Below are 25584 nucleotides of genomic sequence, written 5' to 3' on the forward strand. Positions count from 1 at the left end.
GTGTATAAAAATATAACTGCGTGAAACACAGGTGTATAAAAATGCAACTGCGTGAAACATACAGGAGTATAAAACTTCAACTGCGTGAAATACACAGCAGTATGAAAATTCGGCTGCGTGAAACACACCGGTGTATAAAAATATAACTGCGTGAAACACAGGGGTATAAAAATGCAACTGCGTGAAACATACAGGAGTATAAAACTTCAACTGCGTGAAATACACAGCAGTATGAAAATTCGGCTGCGTGAAACACACCGGTGTATAAAAATATAACTGCGTGAAACACAGGGGTATAAAAATGCAACTGCGTGAAACACACAAACTTCACGCATGCGTGGAGTGTATGGAGTGTATGGGAGTGATTCACGCAATGGTGCGAATAGTCACGGCCATTTCAAAACCTTGCCAACAATTCCGAATAAAATCAAGACATTATGATTTCCTGCGCAACGAAACAGAATTAACTGTCGATGTTATCTTGACTAACGTTCCTATAAACTGAGTCATTTAATAGTCTACCTTATTAACTCGATCCTCATGACTCTGAGCTCATGAAGGATCTAAAAAAAGAAGCAGTAGAATCTGAATAAAACTAGGACATAAAACATCCACGCATAGTCAAACGTCAAAGAAAACCTGACAGGTTCACTAGAAACTTCTATTTATTTGCTGATTTCTATGATAAAAATCATGTAATTCTATTCCAATTTTTAATAAAATATTTTCCAGGAAAAAGTCAACTCATTCTGTTGCGATTTTTCTAGGACAATTAGTAGTTAGGACTTCTGATTTTTCTCAATTAAAAAGGTGAAATTAAAATTAAAATTAAATTAAATTACGCACGAAGTGTACGTAAAATAAAAGTGAAACGCTGCCTTACGGCCGCAATGACAAAAAAAAAACTTTTCTGACGAATATGATTGCAGCCCTCGCCTTCGGCTCGTGCTGCAAACCTCATCTTCGCCAGAAAAGTTTTTTTCGGCCTAATGACGAAATATACTATTTTACATTTGAAGCCCTGTCTTGGTAGCCAGTCTCAATATATCCACGACATCTTTGCGTGCAAGCTAACTACTAAAGTGGGGACCCCCAAACGCTAAGTGGGGGATCCACTTTGGCGAAAGCGATTCCCCCTCGGATCTATCTACTTACCCTACACTGTTGGGAAATTATTCTTGAAGTTTCTAGTGAAAAAGCTTGAAATTATTAACAATGACAAAGTTACATGATATTTCTGTATATTTTTTCATTGACGAATCAGTTAATTTCTTGAATGTTCACGTAATTCTCGATTTTCAGGTCCATACGGCACTGAAAAACCTTGAAAATTTTTAAAATTCAGGCAATAACTTTTCTGAATTCTCAATTTTCACGATGAATTTGCAAATTAAAGCTTTTATTGAAAAATTAATAATTATTCAACACGCAAAACCCAATTTTCTTGAATTTTTGAGATGAATGAGAAATTTTGTGAACGCTTACATCTGAAATTTAATTCAAACTCACAACATCAAAAATTTAATTAACGCTGTGACTGAAATTTCAAGACATTTTCAACAGTGTATTGAAAATTTATCAAAATTAGCAAAAAAAACGTAAATTTTAATAGAGCGCTTTCTATTGATTTTTTCCATGGATGTTAAGAACAAGCTGTCAAATGAAATTGAATTTCCTCGATTCTAAATTTACGCTTTTCTGCATACATTGCTTATTCATTTATTCATTTGGTTCGACAGTCGCAGCTTCTATGCCAATGACATCTTCGCTCATCTCGATACAGTGAGAATACAAAACAATGTAACTCTGCCAGACGATCTGACAATCAGTAGTATAGCTGCTCCATGGATATTCCGTGACCGTGTGCCACTGGTAACGGTAACGAGGGATTACGAAACCGGAAACATCACCTTCACACAGGTAAAAATCGTTGATAATGCTGTAGCATTGTTGTTTCTCAAGGCAAATAGTATATTACAGTACGAGGTGTGAAATTCCGTTTTCGACGGATGTGCTCTTCCTCAGCCATTCAGTCCAGAATATCATAATTAATGGTATCATTGGCAAATAATGATACATCGATATCTTAAATTTTTCGATAAAATACCTTTAATGAACTTTGAATCAAATTTGATTGGCAGATTATTCTTCTTTATTCCGATACTTAACTGAGGATTTATTAAACTGAATTTAGTGCAATTGAGCCTATATAACTTATTCTACTAATATTTTTCCGATAGGAATTCCTTGGCATAAATTTTCGATGTTTTTTCCGCAGCTGTTTTTTTCTCTGAATGAAAAATTCATGGAAAAAACATGAAAAATTTTAGCTGCGGAATTTTTATGAAAATAATTCCAAAAGAATAAGTTGTACCAAAATTGGAAAAATGATTCATTTCTCCTATAAAATGTTTTCCATTCAAAGATCGGAAGAAAATATTGTTTTAGTACTACTGTTCAAATTATTAGAATAGCTCGACATATTGAACAATTATTTAAAAAATGCTATTGATTATTGAAATAATGGATAATATTCTTCTATTTGGTATTATCGCGATGTTATTAAATTACTGATCGTATAATTTGCGAAACTGCCTATTTCTGTTTCCGTATTGAAGATTCCTATTTAAAAGAATGTGTTAAACAAGTATTCCAATAAAATCGAAGAAAAAGGAATAAAGCCGAATTATTTCATACGCAAACTATTCCACCAACTCAACATCCAAGTAAAAATGTCACGTTTTAAAATAAATAGGAAATGTTTTGCTGATGGCAGAATTTTTCTAATCACCAGTTGCTACACGTATGAAAAAATCATATAGAAATTTTCTATACGGATTGCGTATAGAAATTCTATAGAATTTCCGTATATGATATTCGGATATTTCTATACTAATATTTTCTGTACGAATTATTTCTATATATAAATTTTTACATAAATTTTTGTTTTCGTACGAAAGATGTTTAAACGCTTCATAGAAAAACGTAGAGAAATGTCAAAATTATTCCATACGAAATCTTTCTATACATGTGGCAGTAGGTCGTATAAGATCAAACCTATAGAGATCGTATAGAAATAATTTGTATAAAAAATATCCGTATAGAAATATCCCAATATCATATACGAAAATTCTATAGAAGTTCTATACGCAATCCGTATAAAAAATTTCTATACGATTTTTTCATACGTGTACTTAACGCAGAAGTTATTCAAGAAATACCTCCTATTTACGTCTTATTCCGTCTGAATCAAAGATTTTAATAGGCATGAAATACAAAAAAAAAATCGGATTTTTGTCAATTCGTCCAAAATTGTTTTCCCAATACAAAAAATTGAAGCTGATAAAAATGTGATAGATTCCGTACTCTCATATAATACTAAACCTTGAAATTGCTGATGGATAGGATGATGCTGTAGTATTATTTTTCAAGGTAACACGCACTATCGTTTGTTTAACGACTTTAGCAGAGGAGGTAATTCAATAACGTCCGTGCGCACTCCCTCATTAAAATATTCCAAACCTGTTTAATCCCCTGCGTACAAAAAATACTCTTGAAACGATTCTCATTTCTCAATTACAGTCTGTTTACTTACGCGAAGCAGCTCCACCATCTAACGAAAAAATGTCCTATCAATGGGATATTCCTATCGTTATGATAAATCAAGACAAATTGAACTTCACAGAGCTGAAGACCAACTTTTGGCTGACTAAAGCTGACTCTCATATTACTATGAAGGACACTGTTGACAAAAACAAATTTATCATCGTCAATCCGGAAGAGATCGGTATTCTAGTTCAATCCAATCATTCTATTACAGTTGAACTCTCCGGGGCTCGTTAAGTTTCAATGTTATTCCTGTAACAGGTATGTTCCCGGTCAACTATGATATGTGCAATTGGCAAATGCTGAGTGAGTTTCTCCAAGGACCTCAGAGGGAAACAATTCCAGTTTTGACGAGGGCAAAATTGCTGCACGATGCTTGGAATATGGCATATGCTGGCAATTTTTGCTTTGAAGTTGCCTTTAATATGACGCTATTCTTGAAGAATGAGACCAGTCATGTTGTGTGGGAGCCATTCTTCACTATGATTGATCATGTCGGTAGGAGAATTCAAGGGTCTGAGGGAGTTTACGCCAAATTTGAGGTGAGAAATTACTCATATTGTAGATAGATAGATGGAATGCATTTTGTTATTCCCGGAGATACAAAGATCCCCTCGGGACAAAACATGAGTAATGTATTGTCTGCTCTTCCTAATCACTATTATCAAAAATTATACTAAGAAAGGAGTCATGTTCAGAGATCGACAGGAAAATATGTTCCATTATTAATATTTCATTACCATATCAATGGCTATTGAAAAAAAATTGAATTATGATATTTTTTCGTAGTGAATAATAACACCAAATGTATTTTTCATTGCGATACTAATGAGAAATGAAAATGAATAAAGGAAACAAATAACTTATCAAGTGACAATGGTACAATAGTACATTTTCTTACCAGTGCGTGAAGTTCCACTGTTTCACACGCACACATCCTATTTTATGCAGTCTGCTCGAAACTCGACTATCGCACGAGGTGGCATAAAACACTATAGAGCACTCGGCGATAAATTCCATTTTCAACGAATGTAAGTACAAAACCTCGCCTTCGGCTCGGCCTGTAAACTTCACATCCGTTGAAAACGAAATTTCACACTTGGTACTCTAATATACTATTTTGTGCTACCTGCCGAGTTCACTGTTCGAACGGTAGTCGGGGTAATGTTTTTTTGTGCACGAGTGCGGAAAACAATCGCTTTACGCACCCTAAATCGTTTTGAAAAATGCACTTTTAAGGCAAGTATCACCAAAAATACTATTTTTATCACGCTGTGTGGAAAGTGACATTTTACGCACGCTCCGCCTAACTGGTTCTGTAATTTCAGATTTTTACCGTAAACATTAGTCCTTTTTTGGTGAAGTTTAATAAAAATTTTCCGACAAATTCGCACACGTCTGGACATATATAAACACCTTTTTAATCACGCTGACTAAAAAAGTAACTTTTTAGGCACGTTTCGTGTGCCTACACGGAGATAAATTTTTTAGAAAAATTCTAGTGTTAGCACGGGAAAAGAGGCGCAAAGTGACGGCAAGGAAAAAATTCCATTGCCGGCACTAGAAATTTAATTGGGAAAACGTGAATTTTTCCCCGTATTTCTGTGAAGATTTCACAGAAATCCCCAGAAATTTTACCAGAAATACCAAGAAATTTTATCTTAACAGCACTAGAATTTTTCACAGCCGGTGGATTGTGATTTTTTACAGTACTCGTACTAGAATTTTTCTAGAAAATTTCTCTCCGTGTAAAACGTCTCTTTTCCGCACATTGTGATGGAATAGTATCTTATATCATTAGGCGATAAAAGTATTATCTGGCGAATGTGGCTTTATAATCCGAGCCGAAGGGGAAGATTGTAATCATATTCGCCAGATATAGTACATTAGAGTACAAGGGCACAAATTTCGTTTTCAACGAATGTGTAGTTTACAGGCCGAGCCGAAGGCGAGATCTGTACACACATTCGTTGAAAACGAAATTTATTACCGAGTGCTCTATAATATTTTATGTCAAGTCGTGCAGAAGTCGAGTTGTGAGCAGGCTGCGCAAAGCGCAGCGTGCGATAAACTCGACTTATTGCACGGCGCGACATAAATACTTTTATCGCCGTGTGGCATACAATATTTTATGTCACTGGGCCCGAAAACCGCGATCTAATCGAACGAAGCGAGGTTAGAATCGCGGTTTATCGGTCCTCATAACATAAAATATTGTTCGATACTCATGAAAAAAGTGCTTCTTGGCTCGTGAGATTACATCAATCGCCTTCGGCTCATGCTATAAATCTCCCACGAGCTAAAAAACACTTCCGCGTATCGAAATATACTATTTCGAAAAACATCATATCTTCACGGTTCATAACATTCTACGCCATTTCCAGACAAAATTAGAAGATCGTCAAAATCAACAATTACGAAGCTTTCATTCGGAAGCAAACATTGAAAAAAAATTCAATTGGCTATTTCCTATCTAGAAATCGACGTATAAAAAATTTCATACAAATCAAGAATTTCAAGAGAAATTCAACGGAATTTCCTTTGAAAAATTTTTTTGTTTTTTTTTAAATTTTTCAATTTAAAGTATTGAAATTTTGAAATTTTTCATTTTGAAGTTTTTCATGCGCGATTTTTTTCCATAATAATGAGTACTTTCTCTCCACTGAACTTCTAGAGATATTCCTCTTTAATTTGAGAAGAGAAAATCACCCTATTGCGCCAAGTTTCTAGATAGAACCAGAATTATCGTTTCCTCCACTTCCCTCGAATTTCGGGAATAAACGAGATTATCACCAATTCTCTGTCTCCAGCATCCCTCGAAATATTCACGAAGATAATCATAAAGTGTTTAGTAGTCTTTTAAACTTTAAAACTTCATTTGAAACGAAAAAGAGATGTTCGGAATCTCATACCCATTGCAGTGGAATTGTTAAATCAATATCATCGTCACTCTCTTCAGAATATATTATCGATTCTGTTTATCTTTTATGCAGGCGTATATCTTTAGTCTCCTCCAGCCACTCTACAAAAATCAATTGGGTGAAATTCCACAGCAGAATGAACCATCGTGGAAAGTTCACATGAGAGGTCTGGCGAAAAACTTTTTGTGCCGAGCTGGATACGTTCCCTGTGTCAACGAAGCCGAGGAGCAATACAAAAAGTGGATGAAGGATGATGAGCCTGATGAAGGAAACCCGTACGAATCGTCTTCTTCTACCGAATGCTTGCATTATTCTATTTGCCTTTTTCGCCAAGAGACATAACAGAAGAATTATTTTTGAACAAACGAGTGTCACAACAAATTGCATGCAAATTTATCCTCCATGCATTTCGCATTTATGAATGTGTAGAACAAACATGCATGACATATTTCCGTGTATTATATAGACATGGAAATGAATTGACTATATGTTGTTACCGTAATATGGATAGAGTATTACGGAAGAAGAAGTTATTGAATAGAATAGTTTAGGATATCCAAGTATCTTTTACAGTTTGGAACAGACCACACTATGAATTCAACCATTTTCAATCATCAAATTTTTCAATTAAATTGCGCGAGAAAAGTTTGAAAAAAATGATGAAGGTTCAGTGTCATTCAAACGACATTTTGCATAGAAATATTATTTTTCTAAACATTCGTTGTTCATAAATAAATAATTGAAATTGTTTAAACTTTTGTAAACTTTATTTTTTTAGGCATGATATCGATTTCTGGTAAAATTCTGAATATGAATACATTTGATACGATTTCCAACAAATGATTTTTATGGTGGAACGTGTATATAAATTGTTTATAAATTATTTAGAGAAAATGTATATAATGTTCAAACATCGAACTTTTTCAATTATTTCATCAGTTTCTTCCGAAAGTAAACTTTCAATTTTTTTCTTAGATTTTTTTAATGTTTTCTAATGGTTCAATATCGACATTCAAATTAGGGCCAACTGAGGCTCAAATGAAGACTCTACTGTTCGACTACAAAAGTAGAAAAGCATTTCACTGGAGAAAAAATAGCCAAAGTACTTGGATATCCTTAAGGGTATTATGGCGGGGTCCATAGCTGGAAAAAAAGCAGAGAATTCAATGAAAATTGCTGAACAGATTATTCGATCCATTTGAAAGCCGTATGCAAAATGTCAAGATCCCTACTTAAACAATAATAATGGGAATAATTTTTGAAGTTGCTACTTATACACGCAGTTGAATGGGGCATCGGTAATTTTTGTAAATTTCCTACGTTATTGATAGATCAATAACGTAGGAGAAGCACTAAAATTACCGATGCCCCATTCAACCGCGTGTATAAGTAGCAACTTCAAAAATTATTCCCATTATTATTGTTTAAGTAGGGATCTTGACATTTTGCATACGGCTTTCAAATGGATCGAATAATCTGTTCAGCAATTTTCATTGAATTCTCTGCTTTTTTTCCAGCTATGGACCCCGCCATAATACCCTTAAGGATATCCAAGTACTTTGGCTATTTTTTCTCCAGTGAAATGCTTTTCTACTTTTGTAGTCGAACAGTAGAGTCTTCATTTGAGCCTCAGTTGGCCCTAATTTGAATGTCGATATTGAACCATTAGAAAACATTAAAAAAATCTAAGAAAAAAATTGAAAGTTTACTTTCGGANACTTTCAAATGGATGGAATAATCTGTTCAGCATTTTTCATTGAATTCTCTGCTTTTTTTCCAGCTATGGACCCCGCCATAATACCCTTAATAGGGAAGAGCGGGATGAAATAACGTTTTATCGCCTGATGACACAATATACTATATTCTAACCTCGCTTATATACAATATACTATATATTCTAACCTCGCTTCGCTTGGTTAGATCGCGGTTTTCGGGCCCAACGACATAAAATATCATATGTCACATGGGGATAAAAGCATTATCTGGCGAATGTGACTTTTTCCTCGCCTTCGGCTCGGATTATAATGCCACATTCGCCAGATAATACTTTTTCTGCATTCTCAGGATTTTGAGTGGAGAGCAAATGTTCCACTTGGAACAATTAATAGATTTTAATTATGCTACATAGCCGAGTCTAGTCAGATACCCTCCATTGAACTTTCGATTTTTTTTTAATTTAGCGTCTTTCTAGGTTTCATTAAATTTTGTCACTCCTTCGATTACACAATTTGCGGAAAACTTTGGAAAATTAGAACCGAGGCATTTCTATAGAAACAATCTCAACAGAATAATTTGATGGAAACATCAACGCCTATCATTTTTTTTCTATGAAATATTTTCTATTCACCCTACTCTAGTCACCAACCACCGCCCTGCGACTTGGTCACCTCCGCGGGGATTTGCCGCCGTGTTATTTAGACTTTAGCGTTGCCAAATTCATTCTACACTGCCCGGGCGCTTTTAGCGAGTTTTTGACAACGTCGCGTCATGAGCAATTTCATTTAACATGCGAAAAAATGATTCATCTGTTCGAAACAATTTCTTTTCTTTAGGAATTTTGGAAAATATGTTGTTCGAAAACTACTATAATTTTTTAGACACTTCAATGGACAAAGTCAATTTTTTTTTAATTTTTCCGGTAAGCCAGTCCATTGTAATTAAAGAAAAAGGACGCGTGGCGGGGTTTCCCTCATAGGGTCATCAATCTAGAGTTAAACGTTTATATTTTTGAACTGCCCAGCACAGCACTTTAACATTTCAACTGTTTATTTAATTCTTTCGTACGTGATATTGCTCATTCACAGAATAAGTTGAAAAAAACTGGGAATATTTTTTATACAGGATATCAAAACAAAACGCATCATACATATCGTCGGGGTAGCTCGAGGGGGTCATTTAAAAACGAAAACTCTAATGAATTATTTGTCTCCGACGCTGTGTTTATGAGTTATCAAGAAAAAATGACCACCAATCAAACGCTACTCGATCCCCAATAGAGAAATCACATCCCCTTTGCCATTTAAGGAGGAGAGATGATGGCATTAAATGTCTAATCGATTCCAATCAATTTCATCCCTCGATATTGAATGAGGGTGAAAATATAATATTTTTATGTTGACTCTGATTTGTAGGTTCAAATTGCGCGTAGGAACCAAATGGCTTTTACGCCGCGGTGAAATTCCTTCAGTTTCCTCATCCAGGCATGATGATAGACGAGAACAATTGTTTGAGATCATTGTGCATCAAATGCTCAACCGAGTGCTTACATTTTCATTCCTCCGGCTCAAGTAAGAGAGGAGATATGAATTTTCAAAAAGAGGGTGATTTGCTGTGGATTTTTGGTTTGTTGACGAATAACTTCTTAACAAAATGCCGGAGACAAATTGCATTAGACTTTTCCTCTCCAAATAACTTCCCTAAGCAACCTTTACGATATGTACAATGGGTTCTGGGACACCTCGTATATTGGGATATATTTCACATCTACTGATACATGAGATTTGAACACAGGATCAACCTTTTCATCGAGCCCCTCCGAAAACGCACGTTCACCGTACCCAGCGATCTGTCAGACCGCTATACTCCGTCTGAATCGCATTTTCCGTTTGTTTGAGCGAATGAATCAATACTTTTTGTAATTGAATGTTCAAATGAGGGCTAAAACGGGGAAAGGTCAAACAAGGAAAGGCTAAACGATGGAAGGGTCAAGCGGGGAAGAGTTAAACAGAAGAGGCCAAACGTATGCGTCTATTTAATTACATTTTTTTTCTTCACGCATACATATTTGTTGTGGCCCTTTTTTCACATAAATATTGTCCGTTCATTCTCGATTATCGCACTGATAAAGATATGGCATTCATTATGAATAATTGGTGCTAATTATTATTTTGTATCACTGCCCTCAGGGAATAAATTAGAAGAAATATTGGCGGTCTCATGGATTTATCGGGGCGAAAACAAATCAAAAACGTTTTGTGTCGATTGGAATCAATAAAATAGGAAGCTACTGACAGCTTGAAAGTTTTTTGTTATATTTATCAATAGTCATACACTGTGAAAATTTTGATAGCGGCCCACAGACTGATCATTATGGTCCACAGACCGACAGTTCGGTGTAAAGGTCAAAACTATGTGTTGGAAACAATGAACACTCTTACCTAACTAAGCTTTTTTTCATGGTCTCCGCGTAGCGTGAGAACTTTCCGCCCTAGGGTGAATGGTAAATATTCACTTTCCTCCTGTTCATTAGAAAGCAAAATACAAACTTTCCTTCACAGGTGTGTTAAAATAGTAGTATTGTGCACCAAGGGAGAAAAACATGACTTTTCAACCCGTGTGCACCACAAAAACCAGCTGTCTGACAGCTATCTGAATTTAAGATGTCAGATGATAAAAAACGTCTGAATCTTCAAACGTGTCTAAAAATCTGACTAATGTGTGAAAATTTCAACCACCGTTACTGTCTGGAATGATGGTAGACATTTTTTGTGTCTGAAAAATTTCAGGTATTTATTTTCAGATATTTTCTGTGTCTGAAATTTAGTTATTTATGAGCGATTCAAACATTTCGCTATTAAGATATCTCACCTGATTCAGACGGCAAAGTCCATTCAAACATTAATTTTTAAGATATTTCTCATGTCTGAAAAGTTGACTCATCCACTGCAAAAACTAGGTGTCTGACAACCATCTGAATTTAAGATGGCAGATTTTAAAAAACGTCTGAATCTTTAAAAGTGTCTTAAAATGTAACTGATGTCTGAAAATTTCAAACACTGCTGGTGTCTGAAACTGATGTCTGTATCTTAATTTCAGACATCTTGGTGTCTGAAATTGAAATACCTCCATTGATTTAGATACATTTGAATGCCTTAAAAGTGTCTAAAAAATCGTTCCAAAAGGATTTGAAAAGTGTCTACAAAAGTGTCTGAAATTCAGACATTAGTTTTCGCAGTGTGTGGATTACTGCCCAAAGCGAAGCCGAGGGCGGTAAACACGCGGGATTTGATGTCCTGTTTTCCTCCCTAGGTGTACATTAGTCTATTTCTAACTTAAGGAGGGAAAATAAAGGATCCTCAGCCGCCAGTGCAATTACCAGCCGAGCCGAAGGCGAGGTTGGTATGCACGCGGCTGAGGGTCCTTTATTTTACTTCCCGTGGTTAGAACGCGATTTTCCGTCTCGGCGTAGGCGCAAAGTCAGAGTTCCCTCCCGCGAAGCGGGAGGGAAATATAACTTTGCGCCCGCCGGGACGGAAACTATCTTTCGCCCCGGCGGACGAAAAGTGACATTTCCGTCCCGCTGCGCGGGAGAACAATAGTGTATTTCCCGCCAAGGGAGGGAAAATGAAGGAGTCGTGCCCACGCAGAATTACCAGCCGAGCCGAAGGCGAGGGTGGTAAGCACGTGGGTAAGAGGCCACATATTTTACTTAGTGTGGTGAGAACGGGAGGTAAAATAAAGGTGGTGGTAATTACGTGGGTAACCGTCTTTTATTTTACCTCCCGTAGTAAGAATTGTATTTTTCGGCTTGGCGCAGCGGCAAAGTCAGATTTCCCTCCCGCGAAGAAGACGGAAATGTGTACTTTGCGCCCGTCATAACGAAATAGTACATTATTTCTTCAGGGAATGAAAGTATTATCTGAGGAATGTGATTTTATAATCCGAGCGAAAGACGAAAATTAAATATAATCACATTCGTTAGGTAATACTTTTATCGTCATGTGAAATAAAACAGGTTGTGCGCCTCGGGCGGGGAAATAGTATATTTGAGAGCGAGTGCCACGGGGTCTTTTACTCGCGTGGAGTTGGCGTCCGAACCGACGGTAAGGACTGGCCAACCTCGCGAGTAAAAAAACCCAATGGCACTAGTCGGAAACGATATTTTTCTGTACTGCTTCTCACGGTCGTCTGGGAATTGGTATTACATACGTCCCAAACTCGAAAACTTGAAAATCACTACAGAAAAATATTGTTCCTGGGCTGTTGCGATGGGGTTTTTTTACTCGTGTGGTTGGCCACTCCTCGCCTACGGCTCGGAGGCCAATGCCACACGAGTGAAAAACCCCATCGGAACAGGCCGGAAAAATACTATTGCCATACTAATTTTCATTTTTATGCGTTTGGGCAATGGCCAATACCAATCCCTGGAAAAGGAAAAGTGAAGGTCAGTACGGAAAACATGACTTTCCGCCCTTAGTGCACAATATTTTCTATTTTCCGCTCCTATTTTTATTGAATATTACGCATCCTCTTCCTCAGAGGGGATGCATTATTGTGTCATGTGTCCACCTCTGTGTGGAATAAATACTCGAACGAGATCCCCATAAAAAATCTCGTCCATCAATTTTCCTTGGAATATCCCTCATTTTTACGTTCAATTTTTTTAGTGTCGCCAATGAATTCATCTGCCCGGTATTCCGATGGGGTACAATGGAAGAATGGGAATTTGGTCTACAACGCGTGATAAATTTCCCCCAGAAAACGATAGAAAGAAAACAGAGCGAAAGAACGTATCTATTGAAGACACTGGCTGGTTGCCCAGCAGACAAGAAGAAGATTGAGCGTCTCCTGAATGTCACAATTCTCGACAAAAACTCAAACTTCTCCGACTCCGATATTCACCTCGTCTACAGCACACTCACAGGCAGTGCAACGGGTTACTCAACCCTCTTCGATTTTCTCGTGGACCATTGGGACACTGTTAAACAGAGATTTGAGAACAAGAAACACCTTTGGAATGGAATTGTCAATTCCGCAACGTCATCATTCAGTACTCAGGAGGGGTTCGACATGGTTTCGGAATTGTATGCATCCAAGCAGAGAGAATTTGATACTGCTGACTCGTTGATGGACAAAGTCCTTCAGGATATTGACCAAGAGTCCAAGTGGAATGAGAGAAATGTTCCGGTAATCGAAAATTGGCTGAAGAAGCATCTTGGGAATAAACCCTCGGAGCTTCTGTCGTATGCGAGACAAACGACTACTGTCAGTCCTATGGCTGGATAAGAATGATGGTGAAGAGAAAGAATTTTTACGTTTCAAAAAATTTAATAGAAAAACCTGGCGCTTTTGTTAGAAAATTCTATCCAATACCTTTTGGAAATTTCACCTTTTACGTGCGATTTTTGACAGATATTTGATAGAAAAAAGTCAATAGTTGCTGATTTTTCTGTATAATAACTCATTCGCTTGGGATCCTTTCTATTGAAATTCTTGGGCATTGATTTTTTAATTTTTTTCGTTGTTCATAACTGTAGACTGCAGGAAAAAATGCTCTGAAAATTTATGCCTCAGGGTTTTTGTAGAAAAAAACGCAACGGGATAGGTTGTATAGAAAACTTAAAAATGTATTAACTTTTTCCATCTAAAATTTAATGAAAAATTGTACGATAAACTTTCAGAATTCCCAATGAATAAGAATTGCCAATGGAATTGTTTTAGAACTTTCTAGCGAACGCATCAGGTTTTTCATTGAATTTTTTATACATACTGTAACTATGTGTTGAAGTTATGTTGAAGAATATGACATAGACTATTTTTGCAAATATCTTTGAAAAGTATTCATCTGGGAAAGAATGTCAAACGCCGTTTTTTGTAGATAAGAGATTTCTATAGAAAAATGCCTAGATCGATTTCTCTCGATTTCAAACTCAACTTTTTCGAGAATTTTATGAATGAATACGTAAATACAGAGATATCTTCTTCTATCACTGCATCAACTTGTTATTAAATTTGAGAAAAACGAAGAGACAGAAATTATTATTTTTGCAGATTTAATCGTATTTATATTCTACTCGCTATTTTAGCTATCTCTGAAAACGACTGGATGAAATACTCATAATCAATGACCATTTATTGATTTAATCCGATGTATAAAGGATAGCAATGAGATTACAGTATTTTAACGTTTTGTTTTATTGCAATATAAATGTCAGTTTTTATTATGAAATAAAAAATAAAATTACATAAACATTCACATCAAGACAATCTACTTTATCTTTGGAAGATAATAGTCCACTCCTATTATCGACATTCAGTATGGAAGAAATTTTTCTTCCTTTTTTCTCCAAGTTATCATACATTGGTATTTACACAGAAACGAAATATTACATGTATGCATGGATTATATCTTACATCGTCATTCGTAAAAAATACTATTTACAAATTAACCAATTAATCCTGTGGTTGAATTATCAAAATAAAATGTGTCTAAAAAATTGGTTCAAATTCCAACAAATTTATTAGACCGTTGAAAATTTTTGGCTGAAATTTTCAGTAAATTTCTTGAAAATTTTTCTCAAATTATGATTTTATAGAAATTTCAAAAAGTATTGTCGTTGAAAATTCAATGAAAACTGTAAATTTCAGTTTAATTATTTCATAACAATTAATATATCAATAATAGACCAATAGATTAATAGATTAATATATCGAAACTTGAATTTTCAATTAATTTGAAATTCAGTATAATAATTTAGTACGGAACATTTGTGTTAATTGAAAATCCAAGCAAGATGGGAAAAATTTAAAATTTCTTTAAATCATTTATGAAATTTTAAAATTTTCGGACTTTTTCTCCCAAATCAAATTCAGTGTTGTTCTCCTGAAAATTACTACCGGACAGTTCAAGAAATTTCAATTTCTTTCTAACAATTTACCCTATAAACATTTCAAATCGTTGATAATTTGATAGAATACAAACACACTTTCTTTCTACCCTTTACTCAGAAACTATCTAAAGATATTTGCAACATAATCTGCAAATATTTTCTCGACCGATCTCCCAGCAAAAATGTTCTCCCTAGTACCCAAAAAAAACTCCTCAAAAAGCCTTGAAAACTAAGTTTCTAAACCGTCTCAACCCTCACAAATTCCCATCAATTCCATATTTCCCCTATAATCTTCGCTAAATCGATTACCACCATCAGTCACTATGAAGTACCATGATGGGGTTCACCCCCCTGGCCCCCAGTACAGAATAGCCTGTCCCCTTGACAACATTGAGACACCCCAGCCACTCGTCAAGAGAAATCCTCTCATCCCCATTTACATCGCAGAACCTCGGAAACTTCTTGGCGCACCTGTTCTCAGGGAGCAGCATCCTGACGCTCTTCCACTCCCGCCCCCTCTGCAGCACCTTATTCTTGTTCAAATCCAGTGAGAAGAACATCCACGCGGCGGCCCTTTCCTCCTCGCTCCCCCCAGCATCCGCGTTCGTCTCTTCGCCCAGACTCTCGAACCGCCTCTTCATCTCCCTCATCATCGCCTCGGGAAGATCCTCTTGCCGCCCCCTCCTGCACCCCTTCATCGCCCTCACAGGCGGCAGTCCCCCACTGCAATCGGGTCTGCCGTCCTTCAAGGCAGTCCTGGGGATTGAGACGCCAGTCTCCTCGTGCACACACCAACAATACCCCGAGTAACACTGAACGGACTGGTACATCCCCTCTTCAGTGCACTCAGGTATGTACAAACTCGTCTGCGCCGTCTTCTGCTGGTACTTGAGGGCAACCGAACGTTTCGACGGACAGTCGTCACGGCTATTGTCCTCTTCACCCTTCGGGCCCTCCCGGGCGTCAATCAATAGGCCACCAGGTAACCCCGGGGAGTGGCGCCGCAATAAATCAACCGTAATGTTTGTCAAACAGGTACTCCACTCCTGCAAAGATATCCTCATGTCTCTGGTTACGTCACAGATCCTCGGTAATGACCTGGCGCACTTCTTCGGCGTCACTCCCTTCTCGGCTAATCTCACTAATCCCTCGTACTCTGATTTATCTAAATAACCGTCTGTATTTGCGTCTAGCTGATTAAACTTCCAGGCGATGACGTCGGTGGTGGTCGTGGTGTTCGGGAGTATTGTGCGGTTGTACTCGATCTCGAAGGTTTTTAGCAGATTCTTGGTGAATTGGAGGTGATTTTTTCGGGTGCAGTGCGCTCGACGGTTCCAGAGGGGGGTGAGGTTCGAGGGGGAATGCTGGCGTTTGGTGAGGGTTGAGGGGGTGGAAGGGAGGAGGGGGCGGGGAGGGGGCGTGGATGGGTGGAGAGGCGGACAGCGAGGGGTTTTGTGGCGGGTGATGGTGTCGGGAAGACGATCTCCAGAGGGGGTGACGCACCAACAATAGCCCGAGGGGGGGTGACATTGGACTGCGGTGAAGGTCCCGTCCGGATTGCAGGTCGGCTGGAGGGGGTGGGGCGCACCGTGGCGAGCGGAAAAACACGGGGTGTTTTCTGAAAGCGGAGGAGAAAGAACATTAGTTGGGGGAAAAGGGTTTTTTGGTTGTTTCAATTTTTTGGGGGTAGTTGCTGATGGGGGATTAGATATTTGGATCACACAGAAAACGCTGTGCAGACTATCCGCATAAGTGTGCAGATAATCTGCATAGTTATGCGGGATTCACACATAAGCCGAAGTCACTCTCTTATGTGCAAATCATGCATAAATAGTGCGTGAATCATGCATAGTTATGCAGATTATCCGCATAGCTATGCATGAAATACACCATTTTTATGCGGATTATCTGCACATCTATGCGTACTTTCCACACAGATTTGGCATGATTTACACATAAAAGCAAAATTTTGATGAGGATACGTCTATGTTTTCGTTATGAGGAGTCGTTTTGTGAAATTGAGCTTACAGGTCTAGATTTTTCTAGAAAATTCAAGGGACTTCAGGGAGTTTTTAGAAATTTCGAAAGAATTCAAGGAGTTTCTAGAAAATTCTAAAATGTTCAAGAAATTTTTAGAAAATTCAAGAAAATGCATGGAGTTTCTAGAAATTTCGAGGGAATTCAAGGAGCTTTGAGAAATTTCGAAGAAATCAAGAAATTTCTAGAAAATTCGAGGAAATTCAAAGAGCTTCTAGAAATTTCGTTGGAATTCTAGGAGTTTCTAAAAATTCCGAGGGAATTGAGAAACTTCTACAAATTTCGAGGAAATACAGGGATTCTTAGAAAATTTTAGAGAATGCAAGGAGTTTTTAGAAATTTCGAGAAAATATAAGGAGTTTCTAGAAAATTCAAGGAAACGCAAGAAGATTCTAGAAATTTCGAGAAAAATCAGGGAGTTTCTGGAAATTTTAAGTGAATTCAAGGAGTTTCTAGAAACTCTGAAGAAATTTCCGGAATTGCTAAAAAATTGAATAAAATTCTTAGGTGTTCTGGAAATTTGAATAAAATTTGAGTTTCCCAAAATAATCGAGGAATTTCTAAAGTTTTAAACAACATTCAGAAAAAAAAATTTTAATGGGAGACCGCGGTGTAATTTGAAAGTCTCGACTCGGCCTCAACAGCCATTGGATGACTTTTGATATATGAAGGGATATATAAAAAAGTGAGAAAAATTTCGGACTCGAACCGTTTTGCCCCGTATATTTACCAAAAACGTCATTTTTCACGTTTTTAGCTTAAAAAGGCTTCTTGGACCACAGTTTTCATCCGATTACAACTTTTTTTTTTTTAATGTTCGTTATACTCCAACGAAAAAACCCAAGTATCCGTTTTACTTTATATTTATTAGATGATGAGAAAATGTTTTTTTTTACTTTTTATTTTTTTTCCTCTTTTTAGAAAATGCTAAAATTCGTTGTTTTCCCCCATTTTTTTTTATTATAATATTTCGATCACGTATGATTACAACGTGGAATAACGAAAAACAACTAGTTTTAGCATTTGCTAAAAAGAGGAAAAAAAATGGAAACTAAAAAAATCCTTTTCTCATTATCTGATAAAAAAAAAGCAAAACGGATACTTGGGTTTGTTCGTTGGAGTATAGCAAACATTTTTAAAAAAGTTGAAATCGGATGAAAACTGTGGTACAAGGGGCATTTCTAAGCTAACAACGTGAAAAACAACGTTTTTGATGGATATACGAAGAAAATGAATTCTTACTTTTTCAAGTTTCAGCAATGTTCTCATTTAAACCATTAAAATGCAACCTGATAAATAACTCTCATACCACTCAGGAGAAAAAAATTAGCGAAAAAATCCCCGTAATTGACTTTTTTGACCTTGCGTTTTTATGTGGAACTGCATCAATAGAATATTTTCTATTTAACAATTCAAAAGAACTGTCTAGCAAATTTGCGAGGATTTTCTACTAAATTTTTTCATGCGTACTTATTTTCTTCAACTTATTTACCTTTTATAGGAGAGGCTGAGACAAACTGAAACCTTAGCTACCCACAGCGTGATGAAGAGTCGAAACTAATACAACAAACAGCGCTCTTTCATTTTCCTCTACTGTTCTATTTTGTCCCATTATCCCCTTAAATTATTAATTTAGAATTTACAATTTTTTCTTGCTTTCTCTATAAAATTCCGAATTGTTGAAGTCGCAATTCGTTAAAGTTTCGGTGAGTACTGGCTTTTTTTCTGCAGAACTCTTATGGGCGAAACATGCATAAATAGTGCAGATAATCTGCAATTGGTTACTAGCAGATTTCATGCATACTTTATGCATATTTCATGCATAACTATGCAGACTTTACACATAGTGGGAGGTTCGCGGAGCTTATGTGTAAAACCTGCATAAGATTGCAGATAATCTGCACAACGTTTTCTGTGTGTTTGAAGATATTTGCGAATTGGTAATTGTTTATTAGAAATTAATATGAAATGAGGGATAATTTAGATATCATATGAGAAATGCGCGAATACGGAGAAAGATCATCTTTTGTGATGCACTGAGAGAAGAAATTTGTTTTGAAGAAAAATTATACGTTCCCTTGGAGAGATCCTTTGTCTGGTTGAATCAATTTACTTGGGGCAAAAAAGAAAGTTTTCAGGAAAATTTGATTGCAATCGAGAGAAAAAAATAACAAAAAATTGCAGTTAATGGTTGTAATTGAGAAAAAAAATTACTTTTGCCAAAGAATTATTTGCTTGGGAGAAAAATTCATCTTTTCGAAGCGTATTTCTCTAGATATTTCTGATGATCACGACAAAAATTGAATTTATGTGAAAGATATTAAATTTGCTTCTATCAAGGTGGTTAATTTCTCCCGCGTAAATCTGTTCCACTCCGTCAAATATTCTCATATGAAACGTTTTCTCTCAGTGTGAGAATTTCTGGCAGTCTAAGAATGGAATCTCAACATTTTCCCCAACCAGATCCTCTAGAAGATCGTTTATTTTATGTATGATCATCTCCGCATCATTTTCGTATATAGAAAGAATAATTTCTGTTGATTTAGTAAGTGACTGAAATGTTCAAGTTGGAAAAGAGAAATTATCTGAATAAACGTGTGTTTTGATGTTTTCTCTTGAAATCAATCGTTTTCGACATAAAAACCGATCGAAATAATCAATAATTTGATTGAATTATCTAACGTGTAAATTTGATCCTTCATTTTAAACCGCTTAGGAGACATTCCAAAAATGAGAGAAAATTAGCAAGTCACCGGTCGGAGAAGATTCTTGGAAACTGGAAAATTGCCGTTCTTGAAGATTACAACATACTTTCATAAATATTCATCATCATCATGTTTTTATGAATTCACAATATTTATCGAGATATTGATATAACAATCAATTTTCCATCTTAAAAATCATTCTTTCGGCAGCGTGACAATTTCGTAACGATTTTGTGCAGAAAAAATGGATTCCGAAAAGTTCAACAATTGCCACTACTCGATTATAATAAGCGAATGATCGAAAAAGAAGTAACTGTAAATGTAATTCGAATAAGGCTGCTTATTCTTTTTTTTTTAATTTTGTACCACGAAATTTAAATAACAAATAATTAATAACTGAAGATCCCCAAATCTGTAGTGTAGTCCTTGCAGAACTGTAAAACAGACTTGCATAATCTTAATTGACGAAGTATTTGGAAAATTTATAATCCTAAGGGAAAATGTCAAATTCAAAAAGCTAAAGTCGACCATTTGACTTCTTCAACCAGTTATCACTTTCCGCCATTGGATGAACTTGGACTTCTTCAAGGCATCAGTAATGTCTGCGTTTAATTACGGAAAAAATCATAAATTTATCAACTCTCCCGAAAAAGTAGAAAACTATCTCCCAATGAGTCAAGTAAAATAAATTCAAAATAGACGTAAAACATGAAAAACTTACCAATGCAGGATCCCGCATAATTAACAAGTACCGAGTCTCCCCTGCACTGTTTTCCGACCACTTGACAATGAGAAGAGTACGTAATGCCATCAGTCCCACAAACAGGTCTATTTTCCTTCGACGATATCAAGCACTCGATAACTCGATCTCTGCACACATCCCTCGACACAACAAACATGGAGCTCCGGGCAACCGGAAGTGTCCACAGTGCGAGAACACAAAATACTCGTAGGATTGAAAACATGTTTGACTGTCAACGCAGTAGTAATTCAACACTCAAAGTTTTAATTATTGAAAGACACTTTCGCTACGATATGAAAATGGAGAATGACCGTCGGAAAGTTGGGGGTCGTATTTAAAGCACGGTTCGTCACCCCTACACTTGCCTCTACCCCTACCCCTTGCACCTGAGGAAATGGGCCAGTGAGTCAGCCCATGTCCTGTCTGTCTGCGGTCACCTCATAGTGGTCAATTTCATTTTCCCCGAGACGAAATTACGGAAGCTCGAGGGTTGGCTAGTCGTTACGTCGGCAATTCATTGGAGGCGAATGTAATTAGTCTAGGCCCATTCACATTCTATTTGAACAATTTTAATGGCGGTAAAGTGTTGAGTAAAGTTTGTGGAAATTGGTCTTTGAAAATTTGAAATTTTGCTAGATTTTAAATCCAACGGCAGTAGATAATGAATACAAAATTGAGGGAAATTACTTCTTTTTCTGAAGATGTAACGGTCGAGTTCTTCTTTATCGCACAGGGGGAAAATCTATCGCCTGTGATGAAGTCTCGGCTTACGAGTAGAGATGCAAAATGACCGACATTGTTTTCATATGACGTGATTTAAAAAATGACGGTCGTTTAACCGTCATTTTTTTCATATGACGGGATTTAAAAAATTACGGTCATATGACGCACAAATTTTCTAACTACAAATGATGGTTTCAAATAATTTGTAAGCGAATTGGTGTTAAAACATCTATATGGATGTTTTCACCAATTGTTAGTATAGCTTCTAGATGGCTTTCTTATCATTCAAAAGGTCTAAAAATTTTTTATTCAAATTATATTACCCCCACAACGTTACTTTCTAAGTTTTGAGAGATTTTGACAAAATTTTGTGTTTGAGTATAGGTCCATTTTTTCGGCTTTTCAATAAGTGTTTCCGACGGAAATTTTCCGTTTTGTCGATTGAGCATGATGCCAATTAGCTCCCATAATCAGAAATGCTTTAAAAACGCCGAAAAAGTCGAAAATTTACGTGGTACCCCCTTCCCTCACCTCGATTGGAGATTTTTTTATTCTTTACCCAAAATGACTATTTTTACAGAACATATTAAAAAATTGAACTGGAACTCGGATTCGTTCTATCCAAAAAAATCCCATTCAAATATTTTTTTTTAAATTTGTCTTAATTTTTCATTTTTTTATTTTTTCATTTCAAAATTCATTAGTTATCGACCACTTATGAACCATAAATTATATTTCATATATTTTTCAGGTATAGAACCTATCGTTGGCGTATTTAGGTGATTTATCAATTTTTGATCTCTCGACGGACCTCAAATTGTCCTTAACCGTCTGTCTATTGGTCTAGTTACCTTAGTTCTCATTAAGACCTATAATCTGACAAAATTTCCAATTTTTTGGAATTACTCTAGCCACTTAAGGCCCGGTTGGATTATCTTTCAAATGTAATCAAGATCCTTTTTTTGTCAGTTTTTTTATCTAGAAATTTCCAATCAGTTTTGCATGACGTAGAGAACTTCAAGAAATATAAATGTGTGCTCAAAAAAAAGTAAAAAAATATTGGAAAATTTCGAAAGAGCATTTTCCATTTTTATTGAGGAATAACGCAAAAAATGTGAGAATTAGAAATGTGTTATTTACCGTGGCAAGTGGCGTCGTCTCAACCGCCGTCATCGGGGGAGACAGACGAACTCGTAAATCCTTTGATACACTGCACATAAGCACCTGATCCAAAAAGGCCCTTTCAAAAATTTTTAAGTATTTAAAAAAAAATTTCGATTACACTTTCACTACGGAATAATAATTATTCGTCGCGTAAAACTGTTATGAACATTGAGGTGCAAATCAGCCGTCACTTTTTTGGAAATTACTACTGGATTGGCAACTGTCACTTTTATTCAATTCTCCATAGAAGTGACAGCTGATTGCACCTTATATTTCATAAGAGTTTTACGACGTGAATGATCCTTATTTCATAGTGAAAGTGCAATCAAATTTTTTTTTAAATATTACAAAATTTTTAAGGAGCCTTTTCTAGATCAGTTGTTTATGTGTAGTCTACCAAAGGATTTAAGAGTTTATCCTCCTCCCCCCAATGGCGGTTGACACGGCGCTTAAACTTAAAACTTAAAAACGCTCTATCAAAATTTTTCATTTTTTACGGTTCTCTGCATCATGCAAAACCAAATGGAAATTTTCTGATGAAAAATTGCAGGCGAATGTATCTTCGATACTGTGTATTTGTAATTTCCTAGAAACTCCTTGCATTCCCTCGAATTTTCTGGAAACTCTTTGAATTCTCTCGAATTTTCTAAAAACTCCCTGAATTTCCTCGAAATTTCTAGAAACTCCTTGAATTTTTTCGAAATTTCAAGAAACTTCTCAAATTACCTCGCAATATCTAGAAAAGGTCGTTTCCTAAAATGAGCCCTCATATTGAAACCATAGACGTATTTAGGTAAAAAAAGTGACAAAAAACAATCTAGATAACATTGGAAAGATAATCAAATCGAGCCTTAATTATTCAATTTTGTAAAAATTTACCAACGGGAAGGTGGCGGTGGGCATGGTGACAAACTTCGTAGTGTTACGTTTCAGGCCATTCTACATCATTTGCAATCACAATTAGAAAATGTGAAAATTTGGACGATTAAAATGCTTTGGAAACAAAAATTGTTATCCCTTGGATGTAATTCACCCCGAGGATAAATTATACCTTAGGATTTATTTGCTTAACAGGGCTTGGTGCAACCGGGCCTAAATCAAGTTAATTTCACTCTCGGAAAAATTCCAGTTAAACTATTTATGAAATTTTAATTGTCTTTTCCAACAGTGGAAGCACACCATTTATCGTCGACTAAAAATCCCAATCATTCCGTTTATAAACAAAGATGACTCCCCCGGAATTGGCATAAAATGAATAAATACTCAAAGCATCAGATTTATTCGCAATGATTTATTATATTAGATCGATCCATCATTTTACATCATCCTATTCAATAATCCATACTCAAATTTACCTATCGAAAATAAAATTCAATTAAACAATCCAATAAACAATGAAACATCATCTCCACCTATTAAATTTCACATTCCTATTCAAAGTTTAAACATCGGTATACTCTCAACAACCATGAACACAACGAACTGATTGCGTAATATCAACATTCAACATGTAATCCACCTAGTAATAGACCACAAAAATGAATCGATTCTCACTAATCATGATCAAAAAATATAATAATCAATTTTCCTACAAAAAAATAGCAAAAATACAAGTAGACTATAGGTCACAGCGATTGGCTCTTAAAGTCATAATGAACTTAAAAAGAAAATTACGCGAAAATTCATCCCGACGCAACTATCATCGTATAAAAACATTAAAAATATTTCGTTATAAAATCGGTGGCATTCAATCAATCAACAAGAATTGCTCTAAGTCTCTCTTGAGATCAACAGTAATAAAATGTCGTATATCTAAAATCAATTAGTTAAATCAAGTCGAGACCATCAGTCTGAAAATAATTGGTAAAATTGCCCTCACGACTTGGCTCAATTGAAATTAAACGAACAATTCGATTAGTCTAACAATCATTCTATAAGTAATATTCTTCAGTCAAAAACACAGGCGAGAACACGAACGACCAAATCACCAACGCGCGAACAAACCCGTTGGCTCTGACTAGCGCACTCTTTTCTGCGATTTTTTTTGTTGTCCTCGCATTCTTTTTTGCCTGGTTTCATGCCCGAGTTCTTTGATTTATTCTTCGCTGGGTTCTTCTTCGACGGAGATTTACGTCTTCTTGGGGTTGTGGATAGGCGATGAGGGACGGTTTGATTCTGGAACCGCAACAAAAAGAGATCATTACGATTTTTGGATAGTTTTAACAATATTTTGGAAATATTTATGGAATTTTAGGTTGAGAGATACCCGTCATTGAATTTTTTTTGTGAAAAAAGTTGGCGAAGTTGGCAGCCCGAGGCAAAGCCAAGGGCTGTTAATCACATAAGCTGAAAATTCCCGTCTCACATGTGTCGAACAATATTTTTCATCACGCTGTGACGAAAAGTGCACTTTTCGGCACGCTCCACGTGCCTAAAAGTCCAATTTCCGCCACATTGTGATGAAAAATATTGTTAGTAGCTCGTGGGATTATATCACTCGCCTTCGGCTCGTGATATAAACCTCCCACTCGCCAAAAAACACTTTTTTGCACTCGTTACGAAATATACTATTTTGACAATGATGTTACGTTCAGCGAGTGGCGGAACTGTGCGTTTTTCGTTTACAAGTAAACGAAAAGGCTTTTCGTTTACTTTTCATTTAGAAGTGAATGAAAAGGCACTTTTCGACACGAAGTGAACACACACTGAGAGAAAAACGGCAAAGTTCTCAAACAAGTCTTACTTGTGCCAAGAAAATAGTTTTTTGAAAATTATTAAAAAAGGATTTTTTTGTGCCAAACATGTAGAGAGTGCGCCGGAATGAAAAATTTTTGTCGCAAAAATAGATTTAGTAGTTCAAAAAAAATTGCATTCTCTGTACACGCAAGAAACGTCATTTCTAGCACTACTTCTTCGTTATTCGATACTCCCATACGTATTTTGCTCCCGAAAAATCTTTGCTTTATGCAGAACAAGGGATACTAGTTTTTCGTTTCGGCTGTCTAATACTCACAGAGAAGAAATGAACCCTTAAATGAAACAATAATAATGATATGATAGCCATCTTTTAACTTATG

At 36.2% G+C, this 25584-nt stretch overlaps 3 protein-coding genes across 7 annotated transcripts in view; 1 reads left to right on the top strand and 2 right to left on the bottom strand.

Moving 5' to 3' along the window:
- LOC107045652 (aminopeptidase N) overlaps positions 1–14508 on the top strand; it is a 26034-nt gene extending 11526 nt beyond the window's left edge. For both annotated transcript variants that reach the window (XM_015267978.1, XM_015267979.1), the window contains exons 9-13: positions 1740–1920; positions 3583–3787; positions 3868–4148; positions 6600–6802; positions 12914–14508. In XM_015267978.1, the coding sequence (XP_015123464.1) occupies positions 1740–1920; positions 3583–3787; positions 3868–4148; positions 6600–6802; positions 12914–13532 (1489 nt within the window). In that variant the 3' untranslated portion in view covers positions 13533–14508. The remainder of the gene's footprint in view (positions 1–1739; positions 1921–3582; positions 3788–3867; positions 4149–6599; positions 6803–12913) is intronic.
- A 445-nt stretch (positions 14509–14953) lies between these two features.
- Positions 14954–20901, bottom strand: LOC107045651 (SPARC-related modular calcium-binding protein 2). Its single transcript, XM_015267977.1, has 2 exons — positions 20600–20901; positions 14954–16754 (listed from the first exon to the last, which is right to left on the bottom strand). The coding sequence occupies exons 1-2, from the start codon at positions 20841–20843 to the stop codon at positions 15451–15453; spliced, it is 1548 nt and encodes a 515-aa protein (XP_015123463.1). The 5' UTR covers positions 20844–20901; the 3' UTR covers positions 14954–15450.
- Positions 20902–23778: 2877 nt separating this feature from the next.
- LOC107045648 (BTB/POZ domain-containing protein 6) overlaps positions 23779–25584 on the bottom strand; it is a 29775-nt gene continuing 27969 nt past the window's right edge. For all 4 annotated transcript variants that reach the window (XM_015267973.1, XM_015267971.1, XM_015267970.2 and 1 more), the window contains exon 5: positions 23779–24682. In XM_015267973.1, the coding sequence (XP_015123459.1) occupies positions 24455–24682 (228 nt within the window). In that variant the 3' untranslated portion in view covers positions 23779–24454. The remainder of the gene's footprint in view (positions 24683–25584) is intronic.

The sequence above is a fragment of the Diachasma alloeum genome, unplaced genomic scaffold, assembly GCF_001412515.2.
Source record: "Diachasma alloeum isolate Michigan unplaced genomic scaffold, Dall2.0 Dall_scaffold_01035, whole genome shotgun sequence".
NCBI classification, from domain to species: Eukaryota; Metazoa; Arthropoda; class Insecta; order Hymenoptera; family Braconidae; genus Diachasma; species Diachasma alloeum.

Excerpts from the sequence above, each read along its gene's own strand:
- LOC107045651 (XM_015267977.1), bottom strand. The coding sequence starts at position 20,843 with ATGTTTTCAATCCTACGAGTATTTTGTGTTCTCGCACTGTGGACACTT. Across the intron at positions 16,755-20,599 it reads TTATGCGGGATCCTGCATTG|AAAACACCCCGTGTTTTTCC; the intron begins GTAAGTTTTTCA and ends CTCCGCTTTCAG.